Source organism: Talpa europaea (assembly GCF_964194135.1).
Source record: "Talpa europaea genome assembly, chromosome: 12".
Classification (NCBI taxonomy): Eukaryota; Metazoa; Chordata; class Mammalia; order Eulipotyphla; family Talpidae; genus Talpa; species Talpa europaea.
In genome coordinates, this window is record NC_140079.1 from 42,008,434 (window position 1) to 42,025,893 (window position 17,460).

The 17,460-nt window shown below is 49.2% G+C and overlaps 2 protein-coding genes and 1 pseudogene across 3 annotated transcripts; 1 reads left to right on the forward strand and 2 right to left on the reverse strand.

Annotated features, from left to right (window-relative positions):
• Positions 1 to 689: 689 nt before the first annotated feature.
• Positions 690 to 3,755, forward strand: TECR (trans-2,3-enoyl-CoA reductase; the record flags this gene model as incomplete). Its single annotated transcript, XM_084251444.1, has 12 exons — positions 690 to 869; positions 1,534 to 1,585; positions 1,904 to 1,948; positions 2,030 to 2,133; positions 2,213 to 2,328; positions 2,416 to 2,521; positions 2,626 to 2,698; positions 2,786 to 2,829; positions 2,903 to 2,960; positions 3,035 to 3,123; positions 3,391 to 3,436; positions 3,509 to 3,755. The coding sequence occupies 12 exons, from the start codon at positions 690 to 692 to the stop codon at positions 3,634 to 3,636; spliced, it is 1,041 nt and encodes a 346-aa protein (XP_084107570.1). The 3' UTR covers positions 3,637 to 3,755.
• An 87-nt stretch (positions 3,756 to 3,842) lies between these two features.
• On the reverse strand, positions 3,843 to 7,876 carry NDUFB7 (NADH:ubiquinone oxidoreductase subunit B7). The gene is made up of 3 exons (XM_084251445.1): positions 7,717 to 7,876; positions 4,366 to 4,534; positions 3,843 to 4,004 (listed from the first exon to the last, which is right to left on the reverse strand). Exons 1-3 carry the CDS (start codon positions 7,826 to 7,828, stop codon positions 3,872 to 3,874), a joined length of 414 nt encoding a protein of 137 aa, XP_084107571.1. The 5' UTR covers positions 7,829 to 7,876; the 3' UTR covers positions 3,843 to 3,871.
• Positions 7,877 to 10,355: 2,479 nt separating this feature from the next.
• On the reverse strand, positions 10,356 to 10,779 carry LOC311182573 (biogenesis of lysosome-related organelles complex-1 subunit 2-like; annotated as a pseudogene). The gene has a single exon. The product of its transcript is annotated as a biogenesis of lysosome-related organelles complex-1 subunit 2-like (transcript).
• Between the last annotated feature and the right edge of the window lie 6,681 nt (positions 10,780 to 17,460).

Below are 17,460 nucleotides of genomic sequence, written 5' to 3' on the forward strand. Positions count from 1 at the left end.
AAGCAAATCTGAGAGGTGGGGCTGAAGCCCCATCAGCCCAGCCTTGGGGCACATGCTGGAACTCCTAGTTTCCTGACCTTTTCCACACTTAGAGAGAGGCTCTCTGCACCAATAACTCTGGAATTTGTCACCTCCCTGGGAACACACATGCACAAGGAAAATAATCCAGAGTGTCTCTTACGGCTCAGAAGGGGAAATGGATGATCTATCTTACGGATTGTCAAAATAGCTGGGGTTTTTCCAAGCCCAGTGAACTCTGAGGACCTGAGCTGTGGCCTGGGCTGCTGGTTGGCCTCTTCTTGCACGGGTGGGGGCTTAGGAAGCACCTCCATGTCTGCCCCTGGGGTCTTATTAACACTTAGTGCTGTTGGGGGTATATGTCCACTTAAAAGTCATTTTCAGGGCAACTTAGGCCTCCATCTACATCCCCTTCCCTTCACTCCCCGCCCCCAGGTCTATGTGTGGCTCCTGGGGGCTCAGTCTAGGGCAGTTTTATATTTAGCCAGGCCATGGCTGTGGGGCCACTCAGGTTACATCTGCACAGAAGCTGGCAGTGCCAGGGCAGTGTGGGCACCTTTCCAGCACCGCGGCAGAATTTGATCTTGCCTGCCTGGCCCAGAGCTGCCCCGTGGTGGGGGCTGACGGCCGGCAGCTGGGGCCGCTGGCTGGGGCAGGCAGAGCGGTGCGGCATGGACCTGAGCATGAGCGTGGTGGCCCGGGAGGCCAGCCAGGGGCTTAGCCCTGGCCTCAATGGCCTCCCCCGGCCTGTACCCCCCAAGATAGCAAAGAAACCTAAAAAGGCTGTTCTCTTCTTTGAGGTGGAGATTCTGGATGGGAAGACACGGGAGAAGCTGTGCTTCCTGGACAAGGTAGGACTGGCCTCAGCTCGGGCTCCACTAGGCCAAGGGCATTAGGCCTAGGATACTGCTACTTCTGGGGGCTTCTAGCCTGGGGAGATGGGAGTGCTCCACCAAACTATGTTTTGGTGCCCTACCTGCTGCCATTTGTAGGGGGTGCACAAAGGGTTCAGTTTCTGGGCTTGCCCTAACCAGCGTAGGGCAGTGGTCAGTCCTAGGCCCTGGTTGTGGCTAGGAGTTGGCCTTCTGCTGGGAGAAGTGGTGAAGTAGCCTCAGTGGATCCTGCAGCCTCTAGGGTTTGGGAAGAGAGGTGGAGTTCTGAGACCTGCCCCCCTACTGAGGCAAGACCTGATGTTAAGGGATATGTCCCTGGGGAGAGCTTTATTCTGGGGGGAGCTGTAGATGTGGGTGGGAGGGCAGGCAGAGCATCAGGCTTAGTTCCCATGCTTACAGCATCTCCTGGCCAGGCTGGGATGTCCTGACCAGCTGTTAAAACTGGGCCCTAATTTTTTGGTAGGGCTCTTGGATTCTTGGTCACATGGCTAGGGGCCTGGTCCCTAACCCTCCTTTCTCCCAGAGCAGTCCCCAGGTCCCTAGTCCATCCCCCTTACCAGGAGGAAGCCTGGATCTTGGGTCTGTACTCACATTCATGTCCCTGTGGCCTGTGTTTTCCCAGGTGGAACCCCATGCCACCATCGCCGAGATTAAGAACCTTTTCACCAAGAGCCGTAAGTCCAGGGCCCAGCCACACTGCTCCCAGGCGGGACCCAGTCCTGTGTGCCTCTCCTTGAGGGGCCTGCAGAGATGCTGCCAGTGTGGCCCAGGCCTTTCTGGGTTTGCCCAGGGCAGGCACCCCCAGCATTGTCATCAGCAGAAACGCCCTTGCTGTGCTCTGGGAAGGACATTCCGCCTCTGCCTGTGCTCTTCCGGCTGTGGCTTCTGTCCGTGAGCCTTATAGGGCTTAGAGGTCTTGCCCGGGGGCAGGAGGAACTGCGGGGGTCCCTGGCCCCTTCAGTCTGTGTATTTGACACCTGTTCTCCCTGCAGATCCGCAGTGGTACCCTGCCCGCCAATCCCTCCGCCTGGACCCCAGTGAGTACTTCTCTGCTCACTCAGTTCCCTTGGGTGGGGGCTGGTCTGGCGGCCCCTGAGCCCTGGCCTGCCTTTCCACAGAGGGCAAGTCCTTAAAGGATGAGGATGTTCTACAGAAGCTGCCTGTGGGCACCACAGCCACACTCTACTTTCGTGACTTGGGGGCCCAGATCAGCTGGGTGACGGTGAGTTCCAGCTGCCCACCCCAGTGGCCTCCTCCTTAGTCTGCCCCTTGGACTCATGCACCTGCCCCCCACGCCCCAGGTCTTCCTGACGGAGTACGCAGGGCCACTTTTCATCTACCTGCTCTTTTACTTCCGGGTGCCCTTCATCTATGGCCACAAATACGACTTCACGTCCAGTCGACACACAGTGGTGCAGTGAGTGGGTGCCGGAGCTGGGGTGGGGGCACCTGGGGGTAGGGCCTTGCAGATGCCCCTCCCTTGCTTAACCTGCTCCCTCCACAGCCTTGCCTGCATCTGCCATTCATTCCACTATATCAAGCGCCTGCTGGAGACGCTCTTTGTTCACCGCTTCTCCCATGGCACCATGCCGCTGCGCAACATCTTCAAGGTGAGCCCGGGCCCCCACCTCTGCCTGTCCACACCATTGTAGCTCTCCTTGCCCCTATCCTTCCACCCTCTGGGCCAGGCCCCATCTCTGCCCTGCTTTTTCAGAATTGCACCTACTACTGGGGCTTTGCCGCGTGGATGGCTTATTACATCAACCACCCTCTCTACACACCCCCGAGTAAGTGGCCTTTGACCCTGTTCCTCCTGTCTGAGCCCCTGCTCAGGCTGTCCTCCCATGGACCACCCTTCTCTGCTTTCTCTTCAGCCTACGGAGCCCAGCAGGTTAAACTGGCGCTGGCCATCTTTGTGGTGAGCTGTCTGGGGTGCGTGACAGGGAGGGGGGAGTCTGAGGGGACCTAGGCTGACCCCACTCTCCTGACAGATCTGCCAGCTTGGCAACTTCTCCATCCACATGGCACTGCGTGACCTGCGGCCAGCTGGTGAGTAGCTGGCTGGGACAGGGGAGGGTCAGGCTTTTCTAGGGTCCTTCTTACCTTTCTCTCCTGTCCATCAGGATCTAAGACCAGGAAGATCCCTTATCCTACCAAGAACCCCTTCACGTGGCTCTTTCTGCTGGTGTCCTGCCCCAACTACACCTATGAGGTGAGGGTCTGTCTGCCTTGCTCATCTCCTCTCCCCTCCTGGTTTGTGGAGGCCCTTAGTGGGGTGCCAGGCTTGGCAGCTGCTTTTACAGTTTGAACTTGGAGCCTTTGCAGATGGAGGCTACAGCCTCTCCAGGGGTTGGAGGGTGTGTATGGCTGGCTCGTGTTGTCAGGGCTGAGGGGCAGCTTCATCGTGTAGCCTTGGGGGTGGTGACGTCTTCACAGAACCACCAGCCCTGCCTGCCCTCACCCTGCTGTCTGCCCATAGGTAGGGTCCTGGATCGGCTTTGCCATCATGACACAGTGTCTCCCAGGTGAGCCCACTGCCCTGCTCCCCGCATCCCTGTTCTCCCGGCCTCCTTCCCTGACACTTCTTCTCTCCCCAGTGGCACTCTTCTCCCTGGTGGGCTTCACTCAGATGACCATCTGGGCCAAGGGCAAGCACCGCAGCTACTTGAAGGAGTTCCGTGACTACCCACCCCTGCGCATGCCCATCATCCCCTTCCTGCTCTGAGTCACTTACCCCACCTGGGCTGGCCACGCTAGGCTCTCGTCCCTCCACCCCAGTGTCATTCTGGAGGAGGATGGGGGCACTCTTAGCACCTGGAATAAAACCTGACGTCTCCAGCCAGACTCAAGACTCTGCGTATTTCTTTAGGGTTTGGGGGCCAGCACACCATAGGAAAAGGCAGGGGTCGGGCTGAGGTCCTGAAAGCGTTTATTTCTGACACAGGGTAGTGGTGGGTCCACTACAAGGCTACCTCCGGGGCCACCTCGCCAGTGCCCTGGCCCCTGGCCAGGTTCGCTTCCCTCTGCTCTCGCCGCTGCTTACGCTGGAGTAGTCGCCGCTCCCGCTCAAACTCCTTCATGCGCTTCACATAGCTGTGGGTAGAGCAGAAGGGGCATCAGGCTTAGGCTCCCTGGCTAGGCCCTCCCATAGTCCTGAGGCTAAGGGGACGATAACAGGTGTCTGGGAGTACTCTGGGGAGGTCTCTAAGTGGGGACTGGAGTTGGGTGGCCCAAGCAGGTACCCCTGGTGGACCCCAGCGAGCCCTGGCAGAGGCTGGCCTTCCCTCTGGAACCCTGGCCTGGCCACTTTTCCAGGTAGCCTCAAAGTCATGCTACTTGCACCCCTCCCCTGCCCCTCAAAAGGCCCCTTGGGATTCCTTTTCACACTAAGGGGAGGGAGTCTGGCCAGAAGCCTTGACACTAGTTACTGCTGTCCCACAGTTGAGTGGCTTACTCAAGGTGCTCGCAGTAGTCCCAGTCGTGCTGCTCATGCTTGCAGGCCAGGAAGTTGGGGAAGCTGTCACGCTTGCATTTGAGCAGCCGGATGAGGTAGTGAGCACAGTAATCCCGTTGCTGGAGCACCAGCTGTGCGTCGTTCATCTCCTGCTGTGTGGCTACCATCTCTGCAGGAGGTGGGTGAGGGGCTCAGCCTACCTGCCAGGACCCTGGGTACCCCTAATCCAGAGAAACCAGCTCAGGGGCCCTGTGGGTACCAGTCACCCTGACAGGTAGAGCGTCTTGAGAAGCAGGCTTCTCTAATTTGCAAAAGAGTGACTCTGACAGGGGAAGAGTCCCTCTCTTCCCCATCGCCCTGGGTTCCTCAACATCAATCCCTCCTCCCCCATCATTCCCCAGACAGCCCAAGCCTGTGCTTAGAGATCATATTCTTCTAGCACTGGGGCCTGGATGCCAGCTTGGCTCTTGCTGGTCAGTGGTGTGGCCTCGTGGACCCTATGGACTCTCAACCTCTACTCCAAAGCCAACCAAGTGAGCCTTTAGTAAACTAACAGAAGTGAAGCGGCCCAGGGCTTTAAGGAGGGCTGGAGCAGCCCTTGGTCCTGGTGCTCCAGCCACCTTCAAAACCCCAGCCCAGAAGAAAGCATCATGGGCACACAACTCAGCCCATGCCCCGTGCCTGGCTATCCTGCACCTCCCTGGCCTCTCTCTACCCAGTATGGATATTCAGGCTCTAGTCTTTCTCCAACCTCAGGTGCCCTCCCTTCCCCGATGGCCACCTGGTCCCCGTCCCTTTCCATCAGTATCAAAGAGTCATGTCTCACGGCACCCTCCCTGGCTGTTTTCCTGCTTTCCAGCACACCTTTGTCCTACTTGGCCCCGGGCTTCATCTGCCCCCACATCCCATTCCTTTCTCTAGCTTCTACGCTCTACCCCAGTAGAAGTAGAGCCACAAAAGATCCCAGGACACCTTGCTTCTTTAGCCTCTTGCTTGCTTTTCTCTTGAATGTTCTCTTCCCTTGCTCTCCCTGCACCACACCTTCCCTGGTTTCCTGTCATATCTATGGCTGCCCAACACTTAAATGCCAGCTTTCCAGGACTCTTGTGCTGAGAGACTTCTGCTCATTCTACTCCATGGCTGTAGTCACTCCACAGACTGATGAGCCCCAACCTGGCCATCCCCACCCTCAACTCATCTAAGCCCCAGGCGTGCGTATCCACTGTAGCTTACCACCGCCCCTCCACCCCCGCCCCAGCTGGTTTCATGGCATTGTGACCAGAAGCAAAGATTTACAGAGCACCAAGTGTGTGCCAGGCATTGGGGATATAGTAGAAAACAAGGATAGACACAGAAAAAACTTGCTGGAGACACAGAACAAACAGTGATAGAGGGTTGTAGGATGTTTGGCAATGCTGAATAATAGGGGGAAAAAGTAAGGGAGAGAAACAGGCAATATTGGGAGGTGGGTTACAACTTTAGACGGAGGGGTCTTTCAGAAGGTGGCAACTGAAGGCGAGGCAGTGAGTCACAGACACCTGGAAAAGAGCTGCCTAGATAGCAGAATAGCCTGCACACAGGCCTTGGGGAGAGAGGAGAGGCAACAGGATGCCCTGAGGACTTGGACAAGAGCACATGGAAAGGTGGCTGGAAGAAAGGGCAGGCTTGGTGGGGAGGGCAGAAGCTCTGTTTTGGACTTGATGAATGTGACATGCCCATTAACACTGTGCAGAGATGTCAAGCAGGCCATGGGGTCCATGTTTGGGGTTCAGGGTTAGGGCCTGGCTGAAGATAAAAACTTGGGAGCACTGGCTTACAAGGTATTTGGAGCCAGGTGACAAGATGAGACCCTCAGGGTAATGGGTGAGTCACTGAAGGAGCACTCAATGGGGTGGGCCGAAGTGTTGGCTCTTAGGAGTGAGATGAAGAGGTGCTTCCAGGAAGTTGGTAGTGATCCACTGTTGCAGCAGGGGGTGAATTAGAACTGAGGGTTCACAATGGGGTTTGGGGTTATAGACATGGGGAAGGGGGAGTTTGACAAGAGCCCCATCAGTGAAATGGTAGGAAGATGGCTGGAAGGTGATTTTAAAACGGTAGAGATAACTATTTACAAGTTGATGGGAAAATCTATGTTGCAAGAGAGAGGATAACCATTTAGGGCAATGTCATTGGATGGAGGGCACAGGGAGTTCTTCCAGACCAAGGGCACATCTGACAGGGTCCTAGGCCACACAGGATGAGTATGCATGAGAGCTCTTTTGAGTGCTTCACTTTTCTTAAGAGGATGCAAAATGACCAACTGAAGAAGCATCAAGGAAATCCTGGCTTCTGAGAGAGAAGATATACTGGAGGGTGGTCTAGGAAAGCATGAAAGGATAGGAAATGTAACAGGAAAGCCAGCAGCACAAAGGGCCAACTGGAGGAGTCACTGGGAGGCCAGTCAACCAGGCTAGGTGTTTTTCTCCAACGACGTTCAGCTGCATAGGCACCAAAGAGGAGGAAAGCTTGATTAAACCAGGGTTTTGGCTTAGGCAAATAAGAGACAGGAGCAGGGAGTTGTGGGGGTTTGCAAAACTGATTGTGGGAAAACAAGTTATGAGGGGCAGTGGTAAGAATTAACCTGGTTGAGGGGGAGAGTGGATGGATGGACTACTAGGAATCAGGAAAATGAGCCCACCTCCCAACTTCTCAAATACAGACCTCACCCCAGTTTAGAGGTCTCCCAAGCTCTCACCCATCCAGCAGCCAGCATGACCCTTTGACAAAGCAAGTGTGACTGTGTCCCTCCTCTGCTTAGAAGCACTGGCTCTCCCCTCTCCTTGGTCTCTGTCTGGCCAACTCCTACTCATCTCGCGTGCCCCAGGCTCCCAGGTGCCGCCTCCACGATCTTTCTGGTCCCACTGTCTCCCCCTGCGAGTTCGCTTCAATCAGTGCCTATTCCATGAGCCGCGCCCCACCTGGGATTTGGCCCGGGGCTGTATTACTACATACAAAAAAGCAACGTGCGGGACTGTACGTGAGGCACGAGTACCGGTTGTTTTTCCTGCGCATACCTAAAACAGTAGTGCTACCTGCACGGGGGTACAACGAACACGCCCCCTCCGTGAGAAACCCTCTCAGGGCTCTCGACTGAGCTCAGCTTCGAGCACCTCATTAGCTCCATATCGCAGTGCCTTTGCTCATATCATGTCTTCTACCTGCGATGTTGCTACACTCAGGCGGGGTCACATTCGCCCCCAGGAACTCCCCCTCGCCCAGGTGGGAGCTAAGTCCAGTCCCGAGGACCTTGGGGTTCGGGGGCTGCGCCTCGCGCCACCGCTCCAGCCAGCCCGCCTGCGTCCTGGGACTCACCGCGCTCCCTGCGCCCCGGGAAGCCGTAGTCGGGTGGGAAGGTAGGCATCCGCAGGGGATCGGGTTCCCCCGACCCATCGCTCAGATAACGCCTGCCCAGGTGCGCCCCCATGGCAGCTGTCGCCGCGGGTTTCCGCCGCAGCTCGGGGTCACCCCGCTCCTACCCGGAAGCACTTCCCTTCTCCAGTCACGCCTTCCGGGTCGCGCAGGCCGCCGCGGGGGCCATAGAGACGAACGCCCCCGGAGGCTTTCTGATATCTTTGGTGCCACCTTGAGGCCTGGAGGAGACAGTGTCCTCTGGGTAGACACCAGGCCTCCCCTCCCTGCCTCAGGCCTCTGAAATTCCAGTTGCACAGAAGTGGTGGGGGATGATGTAGTCCTGGGGCCCACCTCCGTCTTTCCTGGGCGCCCCACGACTCCCCAGGCTAGAGCACAAAGGAAACCTCCTTTTCATGTCTTATTTCAAAAAAATTGTTTTTTTCTCTACTCAAACATTTGAAATTATCTTAGCCCTCCCTTTCCCAATATGGATGATATAATTCCTGAATATCAAAAGTTTAAATAAAATTATTCAAAATAAGTATTTTAATTAAACTTAAATAGGCAAATAAAGTTACTCATAAATAAAACTATTTGAAGTTAATTTTTAAAACAATTCCTATTCAATGTTTTTATAAAAATAGAGCAAGTTGCAATTCTAGCATCCTAGTTACCACTGTAAAGAACTGCTATTATATTTCACACCTGTTATATTAGGGCTTAATATATGCAAATTCAGAGTATAATGCATTGTTTAATACTTCCAGATACCTCTTGGACTTAATGTGCAACAGTAACAAATTCTATGCCAATTTGTTACTCTGTGGAATCCTGCATTGGAACACAAAGAGAGACCATTCAACAAGTGCTTGGCAATGCGAGGAAATGATGCTTGCTAATAAAGGAATAGACTTCATTAGACAAGATGTTGTGGTTGATTTGTTCCCCTTCTCCTCCAGCCTGGGGCTGGAGGAGACCTTATTTGAAAATGGGGTCTTTGCAGATGTAATCAAAATGAGGTCATACTGAATTCAGGTGGGTCTTAATTCAGTGACTACTGTCTTTGTAAAAGGAGAGACATTTGGACACAGGCACCCACACAAGAAGAAGGCAGACAGTTTATGAAGGAAAAGATTGGAGTGATGCAGCCACAAGTCGAGGAATACATGGAGGCATCAGAAGCTGGAGAAACAAAATCTCCTTTTGAACCTTTGGAGGAGGGAGTGTGGCTTTGTTGACACCTTGATATCAGACTTCTGAACTCTGAGCTCTGAGAGAGTAAATTCCTGGTGTGTAACCCACCCAATTTGTTGTCATTTGTTGTGGCAATACCAGGAAATGAATACACCACATTTAGTGGTTAACCCTCAAGTTTGTCTTTAGATGTGTCCTCTGTCCAGAATTACAGATGCATGGATGTCTGCAGCTACCCACTGGGCACTGCCATATGGGCATCTCACACTTCACATTCCATCTCAGTCTGTTCAGGCTGCTACAACAAAATACTGTAGGCTGGGGGTGACTTATAAACAACAGAAATTTATTTCTCACAATTGTGATGGCTGCATGCCAGCATTGTCATGTTTGGTGAGAGCTGTGTTCTGAGTTGTAGATGATTTCCATCTGCTTGTAGGAAGGAAGATGAGCTACCTCCCATGTCTCTCTCTTTCTCTTTTTTATTTTATAAAGGCACTGATTGCATTCACCAGGGCTTCACTCTAGTGACCTAGTTATTTCCCACCCCTCTCCTGCCTCCTCAGCTCCATATACAGGGATATTTCATTTTTTTGTGCTTATTTACTCTACTTTACAAATATTGCTTTTTAACCCTTTGCACTCCAAACCATTTTACGATATTTTGATTTAATTTCTTGTGCCATTTCAAGATAAAACTTCAGGGAAACATGCATGTCTCAAAAAGTTGCGTTGAAATAACCTCAATTCCCCGTAATCACTAATAAATTGCAATGTCCCCTGAGAGGGGACATCCGAGTGATATGCTAGAATTCTGATGTCCCCTGAGAGGGGACAGCGGAGTGCAAAGGGTTTTAAAAATCGAAGGGTTGTAGCAACTCTGAGTGGGGCAAGTCTATTTGCACCACATTTCCAACAGCATCTGCTGTTCTCTCTCTGTGTCACATTTAATTACTTTTTTATTTTTATTTTTTCCCTTTTTTAAGTATCTTGTTAGCAATGCAATAGCATCATTAACAGAACAACCATTTACAGAGTAACTAAAAAACCAGCCTTCTAAGAAAATAATGTAGTATCAACCACTACCAGAATAAAAAGGTCCTCTCTTTTGATTTTACTGGCAAGCCCAGGTTTATCCTGAACTCTGAGAGACTCCCTGTCCTGAATGGACAATGAAACATTCAAGTAAAAGTTAAGGAATTATTAGTATGAGTTTCTGAGGGATATTGCCTCAAAAGACATTCAGGAGTGGCCACAGTCCTCCAGTTTACTCCAATGTTGGCATATTTCTGGGAAGAGCAGCATAGTTCCTTCCAAGGAGTTTTGACAATTCATCAGTCTCAGGATTCATGTCTTATAAAATATTCTTCCACATTAAAAAAAACTGTCCCACAAGAACAAGTATTTCATCGCTTCTCCAGCTTCTTGTACTTGGCTTCCAGTTTTTTTGAATACGCATCCAACTTGTAGGCTGCCTGCTCAAGAGCTGCTATCTGCTCCTCAATTACACTGATTTGATCCAGATAAGGCTGCAATCCAGCATACTTCTGGTTTAAGTCCTTTAAGTTTCGACTAATGTTTATAGCAATAGCTTTCATTTCAAGATACTTCAGCCTGGTTAGTTTATTCATATTTTCCAGGAGTTTATAGTCTTCACTAGTGGTCGTCAGTTCCCCGATCAGGTAAGTTGCCATTTTGGAGAACATGTCCCGGCAGAGTTCATTGATGTCAGCCTCTTCAGGCTCCTTCCTCAGCTGTCTCCACCGCGGCATCGTCTCGAACGGGCTCCTCTCGCAGAGGGGCGGGGACACCCTCGGCAGCCGCCGCCATGCCGGACCCGCGCCTAATTACTTTTTTAGACATATACGTTTTGTATACTTTTTTAGACATAATGCTATTGTACACTTAGATCATAGAATAAGGTAAACATAACTCTTACAATATCTCATGGCAGTGCCTGTATTATCATATTGACAATTATATTGCAACTTTTTTTTTTTTTTTTTTGGTGGAGGGGAGACACAAGTGATACCGGAATTGTCAGGCCTAGTCTCCCAGCCAGGATCGGATTTCAGGCTGCAGGGCAGCGCTGAGCCCCAGCCGCCAGACCCCCCACGGGTTGGTGTCTCACGAAGCCGCAGCAGGAACTTCGCAGACGCTCAGGCAAGCAAGCGAGAAGAGGCAGGTTTGTTTAGAAGAAAAAGTTTATTGAGGAGAAAAAGAGCAGAAATAAAGTGGGACTCCCAGGCCAGGGAACCAGGCCTGGGAGGGGCAAGGAAGCCAAAGTAGAGTCGTGTCTCAGGGAATATATACCTTTTTTCCCTCATTATTCTAAAACTTCACCAGTCTCTTTGTGATTGGTTAGTTCTTGGCTGTCTTACTTAATTTGCTACTGAGTGGGGGATCTTCACATTCCTTATCTAACAGTTTTTTCTTTCCCCATTTGTTGCATCTTTAAATTTATGGCCCAGTCTTCTGGATGGGCATCCCTGCATTGAAGTTAAACAGCTGCCCTTCTAATGTGACCATAAATTAAACCACTCTCCATTTCTCCAATCTCCGCCTCCCTTTACCACCTGAAGGAAACCAGGACCAGCATTAACAATGTTGTCCTTGGTCCTGGCATGTTTGTTTTCCTAATGGAATGGGTTACTTTCCCTTGGTTGTCCTTATCTCTGAAGCCTCCCTAAATTTTTCAGAGGTCCCCTCCTGCACTATCCCTAAAACTGCCTAATAACCCTAGCTTGCCCTGTCTCACAAGCATTTAGCCTACAACACATATTCAGATCACATTCTTGATTTCTCTTGGCTGTTTCTTTTTCAATACTTGGTCTCCCCTCTGTCTTCATGTCTTTGGCAATGACTGCTCCATTATTCCAGGTGCTCAGACTCCAAACCTTGGAGTCATGCTTGAGTTTTGTCTTTCTCTCATCCCAGACATGCTATCTGTTGGCAAATTCATTGACTCCACCATTGAAATCTATCAAGAACATGGTCCCTCCCCACTCTCTCTATGGCCACCAGGCCAGGCCAAGGCACCATCACTTCTACCCGATATGACTGCACAGCCTGTCCTCACTTCCCCTAATTTTCTTTCTCAGGCTGCACTTAACAAAACAGAAACCAGATGTCATTTTGTTGCTGCTGAGACCCTTTCATGGCTCCCTAAAGCCAAACACCCAGTCTTTTACTCCACTGTAGGAAGGCTGTGGTGGGACCCTAGAATCTGCATTTCTAACAAGTTCCCAGGTGGTGGTGGCAGTGTTACAGGGCAGGGAGAAGGGCTTCTCAGAACCCCCAGACCTGTTCATACTAAATAGTTTCTGCCATCCTCTGCATCAAGACAAAACATATTCTGGTGAGTAAGACTTTTAATGGAAAGAAACTTTAATACACTTAGTGTGCAACAAAGAAAAGACAAAGAATATAGGTTCCAAATCCAACACCCGAAGTTACCCATTGCCTTGCAGGTAAATGCCCAGCCAAACAGGGTTGGCCCAGAGCAAGGCCTGAAAGCCTGCCGTAAGTCTAAAACACATTCGGGAAGGGACCCATAGAAAAGGGTCAGAAACAGCCAGACAAGTCCGGGAGGAAAAGAGCAAAATCAAAATCAAAATAAAAGCTGCCATTGTTAACTCCCCACAGGTCTCTCACCCACATCTGTTTCAACCAGCCCAGGACCAAGAAACAAACACAGCTTCTTCACATGTTTCTCTAATCCATGTGCCTCCTCCAGGTCTCCTTCTGGCTCCCCATCCTGCTTCCTCCTCCCATTCTCCTCTCCAGCTCCATGTCTTCCCTGCTTAGCTCACCCTACCTTGGGTGGGGCCAGGAACCTGGCACCTCACGTTTTCTTGGGGACCACCCTGTTTCAATAGTACTGATCTGGAGACCACCCTTGGGAGAATTATTGAACTTGATTTTCATGTACTGACCATGTTATTGTTAAGTGAAATAAGCAAGCTACAGAAAACATCAATGGTGATGAAGACTTCCGGGCTGCCTGTGACTTGTCTCCAGGCCATGGTAGAAACCTGTGATTTTCTTTTTTCTTTTCTTTTGTTTTTTTTTTTTTTAAAAGATTTATTTATTTATGCACACAAGAGCTGGGGTACAGGCCAGAGGTGCGGGGGGTGAGAGGATTCACCAGAGATAGAGTGGGGAACAGAAAAGGCAGTGTACCAAAGGCAGTGTATAGGCAGTGTACAGTGTACTGAAGTACACTGCTGAGGGGAGCAGAGTGTAAGACAGGAGAGGTCTGCTGCGCCAGGTGGGCTGCTCCCTGGCTGGCTGGGGGATGGAACTCTCCACAGTGCTGTGCTTAACCCCATGCACCACCAGGGAAGCCCAGAAATCTGATTCTTATATCTTTCCTGACTCCAGGGAGCAGCATTTACATTGTGTTTTTGCAAATGGCACTCTTGGAGTTGTGTAGGACACAACTGTAACAGGTAGCCCTGCCATGTCCTGGGTGTCTCTCCTCTGCTCACCCAGAGGCCACAGTTGGGAGGAGACCCTGAAAGCAAATTATAGTTCACTCTCCTCATATGATCTCAAGAAGAACTGACTTCCCCTCTCAAAGACTCACTTTACTCATTAGGTAAAAGGTGATCAGTAATACTGACTTTGTAGAGTTCCCAGCCAAGGTCTCCTGCTCAACAGTCTCCACCAGCTTCATGATTTTATTTTCTTTCTTAGCACTTTGCACCATCTTACCTGAGTCCATTTGACTTATTTCCCTTGCTTCCCGCCAGTTTCTCCCCTCCAAATCTCACTTCCACAGTGCAGGGAATTTTGTCTGTCTTGTTCACTGCTGGATTCCTGCACCTAAAGTGGAGCTGGCATATAGTGGGTGCTTAATAAATATTTGTCATATTAACAAATAGGGTGGTTAAATGGATACATGGTTGCAGTTACATGCCTGGCACCTAAAAGGTGCCCAGTACATACTCATTATGGTTACTTTCATCAGGGTCACATTCCCTAACTACAGTCATGCATCAGTAAGGACATTTAGTCAAGATGGGCTGCACATAAGCTGATGGTCCCTACATATGGCCTAGGAGTATAGTAGGCTATACCATCTAGGTTTGTGTCATTCTTCTCTATGATTTGCATCCAAAAAAATCACATAATGACACATTTCTCAGAGTGCATCACCTTCATTAGGTGACTCAGGACTGTAGATCAACCAGAAGGCTCTTCAGGCACCAGATATTTCAATAGAGGTTGAAGGGGTCTAAGCCAGAATGACTCCAGGGGCTGAGTCATGGACCCTTTCTCATGTCCTGACTCAGATGCATCAGCCTCACCTGTCCATACTTAGAATTGGGAGCTGGAAGCATCAGCGTAAGGGTGATATTAGGCACCTATGCGGGGGCGAGGACAAGGCTGGGTCTCGGTCTCCTGGTGCCCTACACCCTTCCTGTTTTGTCTCTACCAACTATCTGAAAAAAGACCTTCCTGTGTCACCTACTTCCACCCCCCCAGGCACCCTGCTTGGTTGCCCAAGACTTCCACACCCTTCTTACATCTCTCCTCCCTCCCCTCCGGGCAGGCCCCAGGCAGGGGCTGTGTTAGCATTTCATGAGCAAAGAAGCCTCAGAGGCCCCAAGTGGGGTTGGGGGTGGAAAAGAAAAACCCACAGTCTGCTGAATGGGAGATTGGAAGCTCTAGGGAATTCAGTTCTGGGGGTGGATGCTGGTCTTGCCAGAAAATCCCTGGGGAAGGCCTCCCCTTTGCTTATGGGGCAGATATGAAGACCCTCTAACTGATGCCAGGAATTGCCTTAGTTAGAGCTCGGCAGGCAGGACCATCACCCATTTATTTAACAGACATGCATAGGATGCTTACTGTGTGGCAGGCAGTGGATCTGCTTATGGGGGGAAGCCAAGTGGTGGACAAGATAAAGAAGAGAGATATGTGGAATGTTAGATGGTGGTGGATGCTAGGAACTGTTAAGGAGAAACATAAAGTATGGAGTGTATGAAGAAGGGCTAGCTTGGAACTTTAAAAAGGTTGATTTAGAAGGTCTCATGGAGAAGGGGTTCCCAGGGAAGCCAAGATCCGTTTCTCAACATCTTGCTGTCCTCAGGGCCTTAGCATAGTATGGAATGTGCTTTTCACAAATAACCGCATGGCTTTCCCCACCTCCTTCAGTCCATTTTAATTGTCAGACCTTTCCTAAGCACCTTCTTTTTTTGGTATGTGTATTGAGATAAAATTGACTAATAGCATTATATTAATTTCAGAGGTACACATAATGATTTGATATTTGTTTATATTACAACATGGTCACATCACAGTAACTCTAGTTAATATCCATCACCACAGAGTTGCAGTTTTTTTCTTGTGATAAGAATTTTTAAGATCTACTCTTTGAAAAGAGTGAAAAATAATTAAAACTCCAAAAAAATTTTAGGGTGTGGTTTGCTAAACAGTAATGTGCGTGAGGGAGTGTTTATAGATACATATAAAAAAAGATGATTCTGGGCCTCCCCTGGTGGCGCAGCGGTTGAGTGCTGAGTTGCGAAGCTGCCCGCAGCCTCTGCAGCACCGGTTCGATCCCCGGCTGCTCCCCGGCCACTGGAGGAGGGTCCCACATGGCACGCAGAACTCTCCTGCCACCCGCTGCTCCCCTCAGCAGTGTACTTCAGTCCTTCTGCCTGCTCTGCTCCCCACTCTGGCTCTGGCGAATTCTCTCACCCTCCCATGCTTCTGACTGTACCCAGTGTTTGTATAAATAAATAAATAAATCTTTAAAAAAAATAAAAAAAAATAAAAAAGATGATTCTGTGAGAGCTAATTTCTCAGCAAGATTAGAAAAGGAATTGTAGTCCTTCCTCAAATAAGGGGGGAGGGGAGGTGCAATTGTATGGGGAATATAACCAAAATGAAAATGCATACATTGTGCAAAGATGAAAAAAGATGTAAGAATTATACAAAATAAAATATTTAAATAAAAAAGAAAAGGAATTGTAGTTTTTTTTTTTGGACCTAGATTGGACCTAAATTACAATATGTTCTTGCTGTGCCTGAAGTGTAAATCACTTGACTTTCCTCAAGGGTGTGTTGCTTTTAACTGTTTAATACTCAGGAAATGAGTGTACAGAGCAGTTTGTATTGCATGGAGAAGTGTATTTAAGGGCACACAAAATATGTTGCGGTGAGTGTTCCCTCCTTATCTGGTTGCAGACAGTTATTTTAGTAAATAGATGTGTGGACAGTTCTATTTACAGAATTGACTACAGAAGTGTCTAGAAACACACGTAGAAAAGATGTTTCTAAGATTGGTACTTGAAAAACAGAGATCCACTCTAAGCAATTTCAAATATACCAGCTCATCTTCTTAACATCAGGAAACTGTCACAAAGAGTGACATGTTTTGCATTTCCCTCAGCACGACTTGCCCTGCAACCCACGTGTTTTGCTACGGTGTGCTTTCACATTCATTCAATTAGAAATATTTTTAATTTTTGACTTCCTCTTTGGTGTGTGGGTATGATTTAATTTCCAAATATTTGCAGATTTTCCAGATATCGTCTGTGATTTCTGGTTTAAATTGGTTCTGTTCTGAGAATATGTTTTGTATGATTTCCATTCTTTGATCTTCCTTTTTATTGTACCCTCATTCCCCACACACAACTGATTCTCCTTTTCTGTTTTTCTTCTCTTTTCCACTTATGACTCTCTCTAACACAGTTTATATTTGACTTATTTTACTTATTGCCTTTGTCCATGTTGCTGCACTTGAGAGTAGGGATTTTTGTTGTTCATCACTGTATCCCTAGTGCAAGAATACCAAGTTTTATTATATTTTACTTTATTGTACTTCACAGATACTGTACTTTTTACACATTGAAGGTCTGTGGCAAGATAATTAAGACTTGCCAAAGGCTCAGATGATGGTTAGCATTTTTAGGAAGAAAGTATTTTAAAATTAGTGCTTTGTTTTTTATAGTCACAATGCTATTGCACTGTGTAAATGTAATTTTTATATGCACTGGGATACCAGAAAAATTGTGACTTGATTTATTGTGCTATTAGCTTCACTGTGATGGTGTGTAACTGAACCTGTAATATCTTTCTGTACCTACAACAGAGCCTAACACATAATAGGTGGTGAAAACATATCTGAGGAATGGATGAATGGACAACTGCATCCCCAGTCCCCATTGGACATATCAGGAAACTGTCACTCAGAGATATTGTTCTACTGCCCTGGGGTCACACAGCAAGAATGGGGGCACAGCCAGAATGCAACCAGGTCCAGTTTATGGGGCTTGATTTCTCTACCAGTTCCTGAGCACCAAACCTAGGGGGCTGGGTTTTTCATGGAAAAGGAGGCTGGTCTGCTACTGCCTTCCCATCTCACCCAGAATTTGGGTCACTCCCTCCGCATGTGCTGAGTTTCCTTCTTTGTGTTGCATTTAGTAGAAAGTCCCTCAAAAGAGGAATTGGAGTTTTGTCCTTTGGGGTATATAATCGATTCCTATGGTTATTATAACAAAT

Coding starts and splice junctions, on each gene's coding strand:
- NDUFB7 (XM_084251445.1), bottom strand. CDS start 7,828: ATGGGGGCGCACCTGGGCAGGCGTTATCTGAGCGATGGGTCGGGGGAA. Junction 4,535..7,716: donor CCCGGGGCGCAGGGAGCGCG/GTGAGTCCCAGG, acceptor CACCTCCTGCAG/AGATGGTAGCCACACAGCAG. Junction 4,005..4,365: donor GACTACTGCGAGCACCTTGA/GTAAGCCACTCA, acceptor CTCTACCCACAG/CTATGTGAAGCGCATGAAGG.